Source organism: Emydura macquarii, unplaced genomic scaffold (assembly GCF_026122565.2).
Source record: "Emydura macquarii macquarii isolate MOO-44397 ecotype Brisbane River unplaced genomic scaffold, CSIRO-AGI_Emac_v2 contig_968, whole genome shotgun sequence".
In the NCBI taxonomy this organism is placed as follows: Eukaryota; Metazoa; Chordata; order Testudines; family Chelidae; genus Emydura; species Emydura macquarii.
This window is the reverse complement of record NW_027131105.1, coordinates 11,770,376-11,788,616: the sequence shown is the minus strand read 5'-3', so window position 1 is coordinate 11,788,616 and position 18,241 is coordinate 11,770,376. Positions and strand designations below refer to the sequence as shown.

General features: G+C 39.6%; 2 protein-coding genes across 4 annotated transcripts in view; both read left to right on the top strand.

The window, feature by feature from the left end:
* The window catches only part of IL17RD (interleukin 17 receptor D), a 95,502-nt gene that overhangs the window by 68,131 nt on the left and 9,130 nt on the right, over positions 1 to 18,241 (top strand). The window contains exon 11 of one of the 2 annotated variants that reach the window (XR_010918951.1): positions 513 to 788. Coding sequence is in view for 1 of the 2 variants with exons in the window: in XM_067544198.1 (XP_067400299.1) it covers positions 513 to 628 (116 nt within the window). In the remaining variant the exon portion in view is untranslated. Of the gene's footprint in view, positions 1 to 512; positions 4,317 to 18,241 lie in introns of those variants that run through there. The other variant, XM_067544198.1, reaches the window with a different exon arrangement.
* ARHGEF3 (Rho guanine nucleotide exchange factor 3) overlaps positions 15,165 to 18,241 on the top strand; it is a 245,429-nt gene continuing 242,352 nt past the window's right edge. The window contains exon 1 of one of the 2 annotated variants that reach the window (XM_067544199.1): positions 15,165 to 15,284. The gene's annotated coding sequence lies outside the window, so the exon portion shown is untranslated. The remainder of the gene's footprint in view (positions 15,285 to 18,241) is intronic. The other variant, XM_067544200.1, reaches the window with a different exon arrangement.

Genomic DNA, 18,241 nt, shown 5'->3' with positions numbered 1-18,241 from the left:
TGTATAAGGTTTCTGTCCTGGATACTCAGATTTTGAAGTAACTTAAATTGAGACTAGTGGTAAATCTTCATGCAGTTATCAAATGTCTGTGCATATCTCAGGACAAACCTTCCCTTTCTCCTTTAAAGCAGTGTCCACTTTCATCTCGTAGTTTGATCTGATAACACTTTTCCTCCTGACAGCATACTGTTCCACAAGAGAAGCCTCTCAAACAGGCCATTGGATTATTGCAGGCTAATGCATTAAGGTTTAAACTCCTAAATTTAGGCTCTCTAACCTCCTTCATTAGGCATGACATAATGTTAGCCCATTGGTCATTGGGAACTTCTCTGAGAACCTTGCCCTGAGAAAAGGTTTGCATTAAATCTTCAGTTCTGATCATAGTGATATGGCCTGAGGATAATACAACGTGATATGAACTGGTTGTGTTCTTTCCAACATGCAGCTGAATGTTGTACAAATAAAACAATCACTGTTCAGAAAATAAAATACCCTTTTTTTTTCTTTCCCAGGAGAAGAAGAACCTCCTGTGCTAACTGCTACAAAATCCCTAGTCCCTGGAATATGTAAAGCAGAACTTCATTGCCACATCCATACTGATGAACTGCAGGCAATAGCACCTTTATAACATGTTACAAGATTGTTAAGCATTGCCACTTTATCAATAGGCTCTGTTTATGTGTTATCCACCGCATCACCCCAACTGCTAAACCTACTGGAAGGAACAAATGCTTCCTTGAAAGATACCTGCTATCCTAAGGGAATTTGTGGCCAGTAGACTTTTATCTGTAAGACTCTTTATAGACACTTTTCTGATCTGAAAATGTAGCATTGAAAAAGATGGAAATGCATTTTGAAATTACCATCTTAAATTGCATGATGAAATTATACTGTTTACAGATACTGCAATCAAAAATCACTTCTAATGTTTTTATTAGAAATATTTTTTGACTGAACATAAAATAACTAGTCACTTCTAGCTTGGATCATTAACAATCTGAACGGCACAATGTGTTTTGCAGCAGAAATTTTGGTTTCAGGTGCTGAAATATTTGATAGTCTGAGTATTTTAGTGAATGATCAGTAGGATTTTTGTGACAGGAGTCATGATCATAAAATGCCAAAGGCCAGACTTAGTAATTCTCCATTAGAGAAATATTCCTTTAGCAAACATTAAAGCATTTTTTTCACCTCTGTCCTTCCAAAAAGTTTATCTAGTCCAGTGCATTCCAGTGCCAGGTAAAAGCATGTGTCCTCTCCCCCCTAGTCCCATCTCTATCCAGATTTTGACAGACATGTGAGGGAAACATGTTGTGTCATTCTCTCATTTCAACTCCAGGATGGTATAATGCAAAGCTATAGGACACATATGTTTGTAGGATTTCCTGATGTCCATTTCAAGATTAATTGTTTTTCATGGAAATCTGTCTTCAGACTCAGTTTCTTTTAAATGGTCTTCATTCTGTCTGATTGTGTGGAAGATAAAATTCCTATTCCCTATGTGCTTCCCACATTGAGCTCATTCCAGTATCAGGACCTTGATTAGGAGCACTCTGTTTTAGAATGCTGCAGTCAGTGAGGGGCGAACATTACCAGAGATGCAGTAGGTGAAGCTGCTTGCTAGCCTATCCAGAGCTAGGGTAATCATTTATATTTCTTAAAAATTCCATTTTTGATAAGCTGGCTGTGATATCTCACCAATAAGGCCATGAAAAACTATATCACTTATATAATAAAAAAATCCTCTGTACTCCTATAAAATAATGCAATGGAAAGTGAATCTCCTATCATATTCTGGGGTGGGTTGGTGGGAGGAAGGATTCAGAGAGTAATGGGGAAAGGGTCACCAAATCTTGTCTCTTTGTAGGGCATTGTTAGGCCTAAGGACAGCCCTAATAGAGTTGTGCATTTTTGAAGAAAGTATATAAACTCCAAGTCACCCCGTAAAAATGTGCTGCTTCACATCCATTTGGGGTGTAGGAAGTTACAATAAACAGTGAGTGTCTGGTCATCTGCACATCCTTGTATTGGGCAGCCACAAGACAAATGCATATTGGTTATTTTGAAGTTCCCAGTATTGAAAATTTCCCAGTGAATAGGATAAGTAATCATTTTAAACCCTTGTTATCTTAAGCTGAATTCTAATTACAGACACCCTACAATGATCTAGCCACATTTGTCAGAAGAAAAGCAGCATGCAGGACCCTTCTCTTGCAATGATGATTTAGATATGTCTTCATCTGAGTGACCCCCATAGCTTCCAGACAGTAATTTCTCATAAGTAAAATTAAATTTTAATACAGCCAAATCTTGCCACTATCATAATATAAACTGTAAGTAATAATAAAGGATGTCCTGCTTGGCTACCTGTGTCTAATTTACTAATCTGGGGTCAAATTCTGCCCTAAACTGCACCCTGTCCAGTCCCATTGACTTGGGGTTGCAGTAAGTGTTAATCAGGGCAGTATTCAGCCCGCAGAGTGCTCTATATCTTTCTCTCCATTTTGGTGGACCAGAAATAGAAATTGCTTGTTGTCATATTAAATGATCCATTTTAGTTCCTTGAGATAGTGTTTGGGATAATTATGTTAAATAACTGATGCCATTAAACACAGCAGTGATGGGATTCCTCTATAATGATAGTTCTAGCTGTCCATAGTTGTCAAAAACCATTCTGAAAGTGAAACTTTCTCAATTCAGTGTTTCATTTTAATCTTAACTGCTGAGTTTTGACATGATTTTCAATGGGCATCTGAGTAGTTTAAATATATTTAAATGTAACCATTGGCTGCAGAATCCAATACATTTCGTAACTGTGATATAAAACAAGAGTGTGAGGCAGATACATCTACCAGTATTTATGATTTATGATGGAAGTTTACTTCTATTAAAGTAAAACTTCTCAGCCGTTCTTCACTGTAACTTTTCTGCTAAACTTAAAGTGAATGAATATTGTAACTGGCAAGGCCACAAGCTCAAAATGTCACACGGAACTTAGTTAATTCTAAAGAGCATGCAAATGATCTGCAAGCTTTGGAACAACTACACATGATTTTTATATATTGTGCCTTGGGTTGTAGTGAAAGCAAAAGTTTTACAGTTGCCCCATTCTTTGGAAGTTTAAAAATACTAGGGTCAAATTAGATAGATTCATGTAAGAGCAAATAAAGCCCCACCACCTGCAGGTGTGGAGAACCCTGGCTCAGTGGGGTTTGTGCCGTTCCATTACAGAAGGGAGCAAAGACTAGATGCCAGGATACCAGGCAGGAGATTTGACTGGATGACAGGCAGGAGGTTTGCACCTGCTACGTGCAGCAAAACTGAGCTCTGCAGGTGAGTGACTGAACAGGTCACACAGCCTATTACTTCGCGCTGGACATTTGGGTGAATACCTGGCTCCATTGAAATCAATGGCAAAATTCCCACTGATTTCAGTGAGGCCAGGATTTTCACCCTTGACTCTTAACAAGCAGTCGTTTTCAAAGATGGATTGATGAATCAGTTGCCAATTAACATTAGTGTTTTCTTACTTATAAATTTGCTATACAATCCTGCTAATCTTAACTGAGTCTTGAAAGCGATAGTCTGGGGAGAGACCACAATCAATTTAATTTTAGTCAAATATTTTTCCCCACTAAGTAGTGGATGGAAGCCTAATTTTGAATGCCTTTTGGGGGAAGAGAACAGAAGTTATTATAGGCTTTGTGTACAGACTGTAGAAAATAGCAGACCACCTAGGACTTTTATTTTAATGGAAGGGAATTATAAGGTGGGGGGAGATAATGTTTAATTTACTTTATAGTAATGTTTGACAAAGTTAGCCACTCTGATTTTTAAATTCAGAAAAATTGCATACATATTTTGGGGGATAGAGAAGGGGAATTACTACTGAATTTGCAAGAATTCTGTTTTTTTTCCCCTTAAGAGGCCACGAGCAAATGCTCTTGTAAAAAAGTATTTTAAAAACCAAATATGTTGATATACATTTTAGAGATTAGTTTCCTACTATTTTCATGTGTTAGTAAAATCTAAACAGAATGTAAAGGGTAAAATAATTCCTCTTGTTACTACTAGATTCTACAAATGTTTTTAAATGTGATCATTTGGTTAAGTTTATAAGATATATGTTTTCTGGAAGGGTGAAAAAATAGTGGAAAGCTAAGGATGCAAGACGTAGTTGTATGTTCAACATTTACATTGATAAATATAGTTTCAATATTTTGTACATGTATATAAACTGTTGACAGTAGACAGCAGTTGATATTTGCAGAAATTTACTTTTTATGGTACCATAATTTAGAAATTAAACATCAAAATAAAAGTCGTAAGACATGGTCCTGTTACTTTTTAATTTTTGATAAAACTTAGTAGGTTTTGAGTTTTTTAAAGCTACGTGTAGTGTAAGCAAACATACCATTTCACTATGCTTCTCTTAGCAGGTTAATAGCACTGAATCTGACATTTCTTCTAATTATTTTTATTCATCTTCATATGTCACATTGATAAACTGATATATATTGAGGGACTTTTAATATAATCAAACAACTGCAAGAAACCTTAGTTGTCTACAGGTTCTGTATGATGAATGGTGAATTCTGTTAATTTTTGAAGTAAGACTCCTTGAGTGCAATAATTGTAATTATTCTCCCTGTACATTACCAGAAGGTCCCCCAATGATACGTGATTTTGTATGTCAAGTGAAGTCTAATCACATCATCCAGAAAATATGTGATAGCTTGGACTGGGTGAGTTTGATTCATAAGAAGTGAAAATGATTAATTTTTATACAGCCTCTTTTTCATTCTTATTCCAAGCACTTTTCTAATGTATCTTGCGAACTATTCCCAGGAATAACCCTTGAAATCATTGGGATTAACCATGTGAATAAAGACTACTCAGGTAAATCAGGGTTTTTGGAATGGACTCATACACAGTATGATCCTGTCTACACTGGAAAATTATGTAAGAATATATAAGGGATGTGGTAAGCATTACTTGCTTAGGTAGAGAATTGAATTGCTTGTAACTGTACTAGTATAAGCACAAACAGTCAATTGTCTATGCTAGCCAGGCTGAAGTTTTGCGTTCACAGTGGTGCCATCTTAAATCTTTTCATTTGCAATGCCTCTGGACATCTATCCCAAAATTCCTGGGTCATCTGCCATAACAGTGCATTCCTGGAGATTTTGAAAAACCTATAGTGCATTGTCAGACAGTAATGGCAGGACCAGTTCAACCATTTCAGCTTGCCTACATTCACACTGGCATAAAACAAGTTCATAAAGCAAGTTCATGATGAACTGGTTAAACTTTCAGTAGTTATTAAACCTGATGAAAATAGCTTTTTCTAACTGGTTATTGGACCACTTGTAAACCATTTTTAAATGGCCTGGGGCATTTGTGTATGGATGCAAAACATTTTAAGGACTTTTAACTGGTTTAATTTTTCAACGATTAGAATGCTCAGGGCCAGATTTCCGATTAGGCACAGTAGGCACGTGCCTAGGGGCTCCGCTGTTCTAGGGGTGCCTACACAGTGGCAGATTACCACACAGGCCAATGGGGCCCATGCCCAGGGGCCCCAGCCAATTTGGGGGCCCTGTACAAGTGCCGGAACTGTGACCCCATCTCCTGCTCCTCCTCCTCTCTCCCAAAGCCCTGTCACCCTGCTCCTCCTCTTCCCCCTGAAGCCCTGTTTTCCAGCCAGGCTGGAAGCCAGAGCCCAGGGGTGAGCCTATTCCACCACTGGGAGCTGGCTGAGCCCATCACCCCAACTCCTCTCCCTCCCACCCCACCCCGTGCAGAGCTGGCCTAGCCCCTTTCTCCCCCATCCCCATGTAGAAAACACGAAAGTCAGCTGTAGGCAGGGGGAACACTGAAGATGCTGTGCCTAGGGGTGTAAGGTGTAAATCTGGCCCTTGTCACGCCTGTATGTCATCTGCTCACTACTGAAGTATTGAGACAAAGCAAGGCTAGCGTTCAACAGCACAAACATTTAAAACATGAAGTGGAAGAATGCTGTATCCAGTTGAAACTACAAATCTAGACAATCTCTTTTAAAACACGATTTCAGTACTTAAAGCATAGGCATTTTCTTACCTGTGTATGCTGGCTCCATTCTGCAGAAGGATTTAATGATCAATGTGACATCATAAAATAATGCATGTTGGCTCCAGTTGGAGTGGGGAAAGTCAGTGGTCAGTGTATATAGCAAGGGACCAAATAATCATGTATTAAACTAATAATGTGCTATTTCACATAGCTTGGATTTTTTAGTGTTTTCAGAATATAGATACTGATGTTGGTACGAAGACTTTTAAAGAGAGTTTTAAGAGAATTTACAAGTCTTCTTTAAACATTTATTCTTAAACATATTTTAGTATGAAATAAATTAATTACCAACCTAATTACTCATTAACTAAAACTAACATAGAAATCTAGGGTGAAATCCTGGCCCCTTTGAAGTCAATTAGAATTTTCTCAATGGGCCAGGATTTTACTTCTGATTTCTTAATTAGTGAGCCAAATTCCACCCTGAGGTACATTGGTACAACTTAATTGATTTCAGTGAAGTTTTCATGTGCATTTGGTACTCTCTGTATGTCATTAAGATATGTTGTTAATGCAGAAATTCTTTAATGTTTCATACTCCTCCATTGATATGCAGAGATTTTAGAAGAATTTTAAGAAGGGAAATATCTGACAACTTGTCATAATCACACAACTTTTAATTGTTTTCAGTATAATGAACTGTTGTCACTAGAAAAAACACATCCTAACAACTACCTTTCCCTAACATAAAACATAAATCAGAAGCCTTTTTTTTTTTTTTTTCATTTTAGATTTAAATTATATGATGACTTGCTGATGAAATTCCTCACAGAATATTTTGTCTATATGAGTTATATATACATATATAAAATATACACACTACATAAAATTTGGGTATTCTGAACATAAATATGGTCAGACATTAATTATTTCTAAACTCTTGGGAGTCAAAGATTACGTCATATGTCAGCCAAAAGGTAACTTTCCTTCAATTTGCTGTAAATTATTTGATTTGACCTACAGTAAGACTTCATTATCACAAACTATTCATTTTCTCCATAGATCTATTGGAACGCTATACATTTAAGGATAAATTCAATTAGCACTCAGCTGATAAAATGTAACTTACACTGAGTACGCCTCTTCTTTGTAGGGGTAATTATGCTACGGGCTGTGATTTTATCTTTAGCTATCTATGAAACAAAAATATTATGTCACCTTGCCCTGCTCCAGAGGGGCAGGGAAGAAGATGTGCTTGCTCATCTCTGTCAAGCATGTCCACCCTGGATGACTAAAAAAACCACCTGTCTGGTTCCAAAAGCCCCAGTTATCCCCTACTCAGCTGCCAAAACCTCTTAACTTCCCCAGAACATCTTTAACTTGTTAAAGTGAAAATCTGCAATGCTGAAAAGTTGGGGACAATCTAAGTTTAGTGTATTACAAAAATAAATAGCAGAAGGAATAATGCACTGATAAATGGACATTTTCATATTTTATTAACTTAAATGCTCCATTTTTGAGTATGTGCGGGGGCTGTCTCATAATTTCCAGGTTGTTGCAGCATTTAGAACCGGTGTGCCACAGAAAACAAGCTACCTTTTTTCAGGTCTTGCTGATGGGTATTGCACAAGGCCTTGCTTATACGTGGAAGATTGAATTGGAGGAAGGGAGTGTGTGGTATGTATTCCTGTTGGATTGGTGCTTTGGCTGGAATTCTAAATATTTAGTGACTGTTAGAATGCAAATAGATCTATTTGGAAAGAGAATGTCACTTGATTTATACGAGGCAGGGAAATGTATTGTATAATTATCTGTAGACTAGGTATTTTTTCCTACAGAGGGAGCACACACCTGGGATACTTGATGAAACTCTGAGTGTTAGTAACTGATGTACACTGCCTATGCAATTTCTCTGTTAAAACCTTTGGTTATGGATCATAGTCAAATTGTTCACTTAAGCTACTGTCATTTTCTGCAACAGCCCACAAAGTGGATGATGGAGTTTTACTAGATCACAAACATTAGACCAAGGATATCACAACATACATTTCTAGTGAGGACAACAGTCCTGATTGAGATGGGACATGGGATCATGGAAAGGGAAAGGGAGACAAATGCCTTATTGATCACTAAATTAGAGTAATGCAAGCTGTATGTAAGGGCAAATCCTGCCCCTGCCCATAGGAGTCCCTGGCAGCAAAACAACAGCTGGGCTTCCCTTCATGATAGTCCTAAAGGTGTCCAGCACCACTGCTTCTACTGAGTGATGCTGAATAGAACAGGTAATAACATTGTTAGTTAACATGTTGTTTACAATTTAAGGACTATATTTTACACTTTGAAGACAGACTCTTTACATTAATGGTGGCTCCTGGGTAGTGCTTAATTTGTAATAAAAGAGGTGCCAGGGCTTAAGCAATTTTTTTACTTTCATAACTGACACAGCAAGCCCAGAGGTGCCAAGACTATGAACTTCCAAACCTACAGGTGTTGGGGCTCAGCCCTGAAACAAATTAAGCTCTGACTCTGCTGGTCTGCAGACTACGTCTAAGATTTCTAAAGGGGTCCACACCTCCATTCAAAATTTTTTAGGGGTTGAAATTAAAAAGGTTGAAAACCACTGGCCTAGATCCATAGACCCTAATTGAAAATATAATTCAGTCCTCTAGTCTTCAGAGAATGAGTTTGTAATCCATGCTCATTAGGATTAAACCTGTCAAAAGAATAGATGTCCAGTGCACCAGAAGGGAAAATTAAACACACTGGGAACAGATTTGTTATATTAATCTGTAACATGAATACCAAACCAAACTGTGCTTCAAGAAAAAAATGCCCAGCAAGATTATACATCAAAGAAGGTTTTACTCCATCAGTAACATTTGAACTGCACAGTTCTAAGAATGTTTTTGCTTGACTAGTTACTGCCTGATTTAACAGCAGCAGTTACACCAGCCTGGTGGGAGTACTGTACACTGAAAATTACTTAACAAATATAATAATAATATTGAAGAGGTATATAACTTGTCATTAAAATTTTCTAAGCTCTTTACAGTTACCAATGGCCAGGTTCTGATATCCCTACTTATGTTGAGTATTACCTTACTCCTCAAATAGTCCTACTAACATCAGTGGACTAAGCTGCTAATCAATATGTTTGTAACACCTTGTAGAAGGTGTTTAGCACTTAACAAGACGGGGACCTTGATCCTCAAATGCACATCCAGAAATATAAATTCTGTAAGTAAGTATTGTTATACCCATTTTGCAAATGAGAGATAGAGAAGTAACTTGCTTAGGACCACAGATTTAGTTATTATTAGCAGTGTGACTAGTAATTAGTGATTAGTAGTTTAGTACTTAGTAATTAGTAGATTAATGATTAGTAATAATGCAAGAATTCCTGGCTCCCATGCCTGGGACTTTACTGATAACCATGACTCTCTCAGCTGTTGGTAACACATCAGTAAGTGTTTGTTACAGACATCAGACCTGATGAATCAGTGCTCTATGGACACTTTGGGTATTTTCTATACTTTGAGCTGGAGATGAAAATTCCAGCTTGAGGAAACATACACACACTAACTCTGATCAGGGTAGCGGGCTCAGAATAGACTAGCCACTCCTGTACGGACCATAGATACCTACTTAAGGCAGCTAGCCTCTCCCACAGCTTATGCCATCACAACTACACTATTTTGAGCATGCTAGCTGGATGAGAGCTAGCCCAGGTGTGTCTCCTCAAGCTGGAATTTACACCTCCAGCTCAAAGCATAAACATACTTTTCCTGATGCCTAGGAAGGCAAGCATGGGCCATAGGACAGCCACAAGCTCTCTTCCCTTCAGTGAATAGCACTGGTGCAGGGGGCTGATATATTGTGCATAGAGCAGGCTCTCTGCCGCCTATGCAGCATCCATGCCAATGGAGGGGGCATTGTAGGACAACCTGGCATGCACAGCAGAGGCATAAGTACAGAGCAAGTGTGGATTTAGGACAGACCTGTATCCTGGTAATTCTGAGCTCCTGACAGAGCTATTGAAGCAGGGATGCAAGTTAGGGCAGCCCTTGGAGCGTCTCCAGTTTGTGCATGGAGTTGTACCAATTCCCAGTATTCCCTGAATACATTCCCTCTCAACTGCTCATGTATGTGCTAGTGCAGGGATGAATCTAGCCCATCAGGCCTGATTCTCCTTTCTCATCCTTGCAAATCAGGAGTAACGTCACTGACTTCCGTGGAGTTACATCAGGATAAAACAGGTATAAGCGAGAGAACTATTAGCCCATTATTCTTTAATAATCAGTTCTGATCTTGTGAGTGGTTCCCATAAAAAGTGATCTTAGTCAGCAACAGTAAGAAAGCTGGCTACCATTTACTATAGCATTTGCAAATATGCCAAGGTATGGGTTAGCTGTTAGTTAAAAAGGAAATCACTGTCTCTTTCCAAGATAACTGCTGAACAATACATAGCTAAGGAAAAGGGTTGGAAAAAAATTACAGTGAAACCAGACAGAGCACAGCTAAACTGTTAGCCACATGCTTTGACCACCTTTAGTACCTAACAAGTGCAGATATATTTGTTTGGAGAGTGTTGACCCATTTATTAACTGGCATATTTTACTTTTAACAAAACATATTAAATGTTTATTTAAAACATGAGTACATTAAATATTGCTATATTTATGCCATATTTCAAACTAAAAAGAAATGGTTTGAACCCCTGTCATTTAAGTTTATAGTCAGTTTTAAATTAATATAAATTGAATGCAAATATATATTTACATATGAGTGCAACATTAAGGAGGCACAACTCAAATAAAAAAAAAAGTCAGGAAGTGCATAAATCAAGGTTTCACAAGCTTCACTTGTTACTGGTTCTAGGATTTAATGAACATGATTCCAGATCTTACTTTTGATTGACAAAGCCAAATAATATAGCTCCAGTCTGCATAAGCAACTGTCTGCTGCTGCATCTCTCCAACTGTAGTATTTGAAATCAGCAGGTCCAAATCTATTGATTATTGAGTAATATAATCTTCAGAGGACTGCAAGTAGCTTCTTCTCTGTTGGGGGGCGGGTGACTCTGAAACGCTCCCTCCCATGTGGTACACCAGAGTTCATCTGTGATAACTTGCCCAGGCAGGATGAATTTGCTTTTTAATGTGCTTGCATATTCACTGTGAGGCTTGGGTTTGTGTGTATGTGGTTTTGGATGAGGTATACATGTTTTTGTAGACTTTACAGGAGTTCTAGGATTTGTTTTGGGCATTTTGCTTTTTCTTTATTATTTTTAGTTATACTTTAGCTAAGGCACTCACACACCTTTTGGCTACGAATGCCTAGTAAATAAATGCAAGTGTATTACTTTTATTTCTAGACCAAACACACCTAAAGTTTTATACACTGCTTAGCTTCATGGCTTGGAATTGTCTTCAGCCAACCAATTTGCTTTCTCTGTCCCATTTTACAAAATATTTCTCAAAACACAAGCGAGTTATGCAGTAATCCCCAGAACAGCTCTGCCTGTCATGCTGTATTGCCTAAATAGCTCACAACTACCACACCTTTTTAAAAGGCTATAGGGCATTTCTGTAATTTACTCTTACAGTTGTTAGCACAACTCCAGTCTCCAATGGATGGCATTTCTTCAGGATCAACTCTCCATTGTTAAATGATTTTCAAAAGGGGAATTTTGAGGGATTTTCATTGTTACCCCAAATTAAAACAGCCTTCTACTTCTTTCTGGTTTTTTGTTTTACTAGTTTAAACTTCTTGTTTTCCCCCTTTTCTGTCCTTTCTCCATGTTCCAATGTTTTAATTATATTTGGCATTCACTGAGATTTAAAAGTGCTGATCAGACATTATCTTATCCTTGCCTAATTTCACCTCCATATTATAACATCAGATAATGTACTGTTTACCATTATTTGTTCATTTGTGTAAATCTGTTGCAGATTTTAATGTATGGTAGAGTCAATCATCTTTTAATAATCAAAATAATTACAAGTTAGACTAATAAAAATATGTCCAGTCTACCTGCACAACATTATTTGTTCAAACGGACCAGCTTCCATTGCACCTATGTATTTACAGTGCTTATAGGGTCTGAACATTCTTTTTGGTGCATATAAAGTAAAGGGAATTTTGAATGCATAAAAACCCCAGAGCACTCGAGACAGAGGGTCTCACCCCATTAGGTAATGTTCAATACCTGGGTGGTTCCCTATAATTAGGATATAACATAGGGACAAAAGCTTTCACTTCTTCTGAGGGTGTGGAAGGTCCTGAATGCACCAAAATTGTCATCTTGTTGTATGATAAGCATAGAGTGCAGGCGTCTACACCCTGTGTATATTATATAGCACCACTCTGCTGAGGCTTCTAGAGCAGGAGGTTTTTGAGTGGTGAAGAAAGGTCATGATTTCATAGCCACACCAGACATAGATAGCCTTACATTAGTATTACTGCAGCAGCCACAAAGCTCCTCTACTCCATTAATGGTATTTGGGCTGTGTGTTGGGGCCATGAATTTGCCCATAACGCAGTGCCGAGTAAAAGTGGTTGGCCCTAATGTGGCTGCAGAGGGGCTTAAGTAAATTACTGCTCCAGGTGCAGAGGGAACAACACTCTCCATGAGGTCACTATTCTCTGCTTCAAGCAGGTGGGTGGGGAGGGCTAGCTTAGAGAGTGGCAGGGAATGAGTGGAAATTTGGCTCTGCCTCCCAAACATTAACCTGCAGAACTGAGTCGGTGTAAGGAGGAGGGGAATATGTCATCTTGTAAAGGGATGGAACAATTCCTTCCCTATCAGGAATAAGAGGGGAATGAGGGGTTCCTCCCCCATATTCAGAGCATTGAGAAAAGGCTCAAAATCTAGCTCATGGTTTTAAGAAATGAGTAATAAAGCAAAATAAATTGCAAAAGTATTATTAAAGATTTTTAGGAATAATAACTTATGTCTTCTTGATAACTATTTTTCCAGTTTAACAATCCCTGATTTTTAAAAAGAAATGTTGTAGAGTATTTTGAGAACTACACACCTTTAAAATTGGCTTTATTTTCAATTTTTATCATTTATGCTAGAACTTCCCCACAACATGTTTAAAACTGAGTCCAAACTTCATTTTTTAAGATCCCAAATTGAAGAATAATTCATGGGGTTAAAAACATATCTTTTAAAAATTGGGCCCGGCTACCCATGTCTATATCACATTTCTGGCCACAGTACTCTTGAAATATCTGAGAAATTAAATCCCATCACAAAATGTTAGGTTTAAAGTGGAAAACCTAACCATAGACCTCAACTGATTATTATGTAATATCTTTTAAATATTTCCATTGTCTCTAGGATACACTATGTGGTGAACCACTCTTTTTGACATTTTCTGGCATGTTTGTTTCTCACATATATACATTTACTTTTGATATCACAACATTAATATAGCAAGATTGCATTAGCCTTTTAATCTGTGTCCTCATATGGAATCATTTTTTCCATCAGCTCTTCACACTGATCTTTTTCTGCAGTAATATTGTCCAATATTGGTTTCTTATTTTGTATTTGCATTTGTGATTTTTATTTTCTTTGTTCATGTCATTATTTGTATTGCAGTAGTCCTTAGGAACCTCAATAATTGATCAGAGCACTGTGCAAATGCATAATAAAAAGACAATTTCTGCCCCAAAGAGCTTACAATCTATTTGCACTTATCTTTATTAAATTTTGTTTGATTTATCTGTACATTCCCCCAATTTTTCATGAGCAAGAGGAATTTTTGCAGTGTATTTTGTTATTTGATATTCCTTCTTTCCCCAAAATCTGACACATTTGGTGTCAACTATTAATTTATTTTTTTCACTTCTTGCTTCAGACTGGATACATGTATCAAAAAAGGCCAAATCCTGCTCATTTTATTCAAGTCCCATTCACTTTAATGATTCATGATTTTTAATGGTTGGTGTTGGCCATACTATTGTGTGTGTAATTTTTCTTCCCTGTGGATTTTGCTTGTCTTTTTCCTTATCTGCTTTGAACAATATATCAATGCACATTTATATGCAAAGTTTGCTAGATTGTAACATGGAAAATGGGATGAGGTGAGGTGGAGAAGTAGGCATGACATATTTAGTTAGGGTGACCAGATGTCATGATATTTGGGGCTTTTTCTTATATAGGCGCCTATTACCCCACTCCATTCTGATTTTTCACACTTGCTATCTGGTTACCCTAATTGTAATACAGACAACAGGAACCTCACTATATGTATCTCAGAAAGACCGTGATTACGGATGAGCCCCAAACTGCAAAGTTAATTGCTAAGCTAACTTTCCCAAGCTGAGGAGGTGTATTTATAAGTGTTGAGCCTTCAGGCCCATTACAGAGTATGGCTGAAATTGTGAAGTTTAAATCCAAACTTTGGGAAACCGGGGCAGTAGTAGGGGAGAGGAGCAGAGCTGGGTTAAAAGCTCAGCCACAGCTCTAGGTGTGATAGATAACCGGGTGGATTTTAGCTGGGGCCGTCTCCTGGAGATGCATGGTTTGGTTTCATCTGTCATTATCGAGTGAATCTCTGCAGGGAGAGTTTGAAACAAGAAGCGAGAATGAGAGACTGGAGGACAAGGGGAGGAGAGAAAAAGAGAGAGATGGAGACTGAGGAAGAGTGAGGGGAAGAAGCAGACCGAGGAAGAAAAGAAAAGGAGACGAGGGAGAGGGACGAGGTCTGAAAGACGGGTAGGGGAAATAAAAGAGAAAAAAGAGAAAGCGGGGAGGGTGCGTCAGTGTGTGAGGGGGAGGGTGTTGAGCACAGGAGTGACAGGAGCCAAGGGGCGGGACTCGACTCGACTCCGGCCGTGAGCAGCCCGCCCTGCGCCGCAGCCGGAGCGCCTGGCGCGTGAAACTCCCTAACTTCCCCGGCTCTCGGGGGATTTTGGTGCTCAGCCGCTCGTCGTGACAACAGCCTCTTCGTCGCCGCTTCAAGTTCCCGGAGCCCAGCCGGGCGCCGCGTTGTGCCGCCTCCTTCCCCTTCCCCACAGCCTGCTGCGGGAGCCCGCCGGGGAAGTGGCCGCCGCTCAGTCCTTGAGCGCTCCGCTGCTCTCCGGCCCCTCGCCGGGGGCTGCAACCGCAGCGCTGCGAGCTGGAGGTCGGGCGGCTGCGGCCGCCGCTTCCCAATCCCTGCCCTGGCCGCAGCGGTGAGCCGCCCGTGCAGGGGTGCCCAGCAGCAGCCCGGAGGTACGAGGTAAGGTGCCTGCGCCGGGTCCCGCCTGGGCTCTGCTCCACTTTCGTGGGAGTCTCGGCAACCTGAGCTGGGCGGAGAGCTTGGCTCGGGGCTGGGGCGGGGCGGATGCAGCTGCCTGCTGTCAAGCGGTGAGGGACCGATCCAGCCCGCGCCCAGAGCGGCTAGACAGACAGACAGACAGAGGCGAGTGTGGGGAAGTGCCCGCATCTGCCTTGGGTCTTCAGAGAAAGCCCCGCTCGCTGAGGGGGAACTTGGACTCCACCAGCGCCTCGCCTGACAGGACAGGGAGGGAAGGTGGCGTTACTGAGTCGAAGCTGCTCTCCAGGTGGGCTGGGTTTCCCCATATACGCCCACCGCTTTCCCCCAGCCTGCTGACGGGCCGTGAGTGGGCTGTGTAGGGCTCTGACTACACCTACAGGGGTACAAGTGGGGGTGCCTGTGCACACGCGCAGAGGGTTTGGGGGGGAAAACCCAGGTGATTTTGCAGGATTCACAGATCAGGCAGGGCTGGCAGGGTGAAGTTTACTAAAAACACATCATAATAATAATAATAGGAGGAAACTGAACAGGACTCGCCATTTTCAGAGGATTATACAGACATTAACTAATTTATCCTGGCATTAGCCCTGGGAAAGGACGAGGGATGAAGTGACTTGCTCAAGGCTAGAGGGTGAGTCAAGGGCAAAGCCAGGATTACAAGAAAATGGCCTGATTCTTCTGGCACACCAGTTTTACATCAGTGTTACTCTATTAACTTCTTCTTTCACAGTCCTGCAAACAGGCTGGGATTTTCAAAGGCGTTGAAGGGAAGTAGGTGCCCACCTCCCATGGGGCCTTGATCCCTTGGGTTCTTTTGAAAATTTCAGTCTCTACAACATGAGTAACTTCCCTCGCTCAAGTAGTCCCATTGTATAAGTCTGCACTGCAGCTAGGAGGGATCCTGAGTAGATAGACTTGTGCTAGTAGGGCTCAAGATAATGCACTGACAGGAACAGTGTGGACATTGGAGTACCAGCAGGTGATTGAGTTAGCCACCTGACCCCCTGTATCTGTGTGTGAGGGACTAGTCTGAGCCTACAAGGGTGCACTGGTATTTTTAGCATGCTAGTTTAAGCCCTGCTAGCGCCAGTGTGCCTATCTGGGCTGGGAGGCTCACTCCCAACTGCAGTATTATAGACCAGTGTCTGTTGAGTTCAAAGTCATTCTGTGTAGGTATCTGCAGGACTGGGGCTTTATAAGTGGGAGGAGAATCAAGCCCAGGGAACTTCAGATTCTCAGTCCTGTACTGCAGTCACTACACAATGTTGCCTCAAGTTTTGTAAAATGGACATATTGAGGAGGTGAAAGAGCAAACTGTTTGTGTAATTACACAGGATTCTGAAATGAAACACAGCAGATTATGCATAGACTTCAAAAGAGCTAGTGTTAATTAACCTGTAATAGATTGTTGTGTGAATTAACTTTAAAATTGGTAAAATTCTTTGAAGAGGAAAATCACTATACACAAAGTGTGAAGTGTTGCTAAACTTTTTATTCTCTGCCAGTGGCATTCCATGGAATGCTGGCACTTCAACTGGGATGCCTTTGTGATGTGGGAATGGCTATGGATCTAGTTTTGGGGAGGACTATTTTATCCCAAAGAATTTTAGGAAGTGGTATGTTTATTTTTCTCCATACTACTTAATATTTGTGAACTTATATAAGAATGCTTTTATATTTGTAGTTTATATAACATTTATAGTTAAATGTTTTAGGTCCATATGCACCCTTTTTCAGTAAAAAAGGTAGAGGAAGTTCTTTGATCTTCAAACATTGCTACAAAATTGAGCTACTTAGAACCTTAATTCTGCAGCTTGTGTAGGAGTCTACCTGCATAAAACTATAGTAACTGGTAATGGGTGTAGATAACAAACTTATTGTAGAGATCATATAACTAGATACTGTGAGGAGGGATGAGGGAAGTATGCAACAGTGAGCTGCCTCACATATGGTAGAATCTGTAGCATAGTGTGTGGAAATGTATGTACAGAAAACGTTCAGGTTTCTTGTAATCTGAGGTAAAGACAGCCACCACTATTTACTATTCATATGAATGTTTATAAATGTTTTATTGTTTTCTGTAGTTTGGCAGGTCTTAAGCAGAAATCCCTATTAATTTCCAAGGGGAGTTGTGCTTTAAAAATCAATGATACAAAAAGACCCTATGACTTGCCAAGGTAGCATATGTACTGTAGTATTTTGACCTCACTCTCCATGCACTTCCTCAAACCTCACTTGTGTTTTTGGATTTTGCAGTCCTTCTTTCTGGGATCACCGTTGTGTTGTTAGTTGGTCTGGCAGTATTCCAAGTTTGAGGTTTCAGTTAGTGCATAGAATCTGGAGGGAGGTGTTTTGTAGGGTTTATCTTCCTTTTTCAGCAGGTAAGCTATGGAAATGCATGGACCATAATAGGATCTATTTTGTTTTGCCAGTTGAAGTGACTGGAAGTTGCGGATGCTCAGCAACTTTTTGCCTACATTTGGATCTAGGAGCTAATTCTGTACTTCCAGATTCGAATATTTAGTCTTTATCAGTGTTTGTTTTTGCATAAAGATGGGTTCAAACCAAAGTGCTGGACCTGAATACTTAAACCATATGAGAGTTTGCACCGAATTTTTGAAGCTCTGCTTCTCTTCTAGATTTTTGTTAACTGGTATATATAGTGAGTGACTTAAAAGTAAAACAGTACCATCATATATTACAAATCTCTCAATCAAGATATTTTAAATATGTTTTCTCTCTACTTTTCTGAGGCTGTTGGGAACCTTGATATTTTTATAAATGTCTTTTCTGAAGCAATGCTTAGTGCATCCATAGTCAATTTATGTAGATCTTTTTAAATATACTTTTTTGGAAGATTTAAGGTGTATACTTGCACCTCAAACAATTTCATCAACAATGTTGATGTTAACCTATTT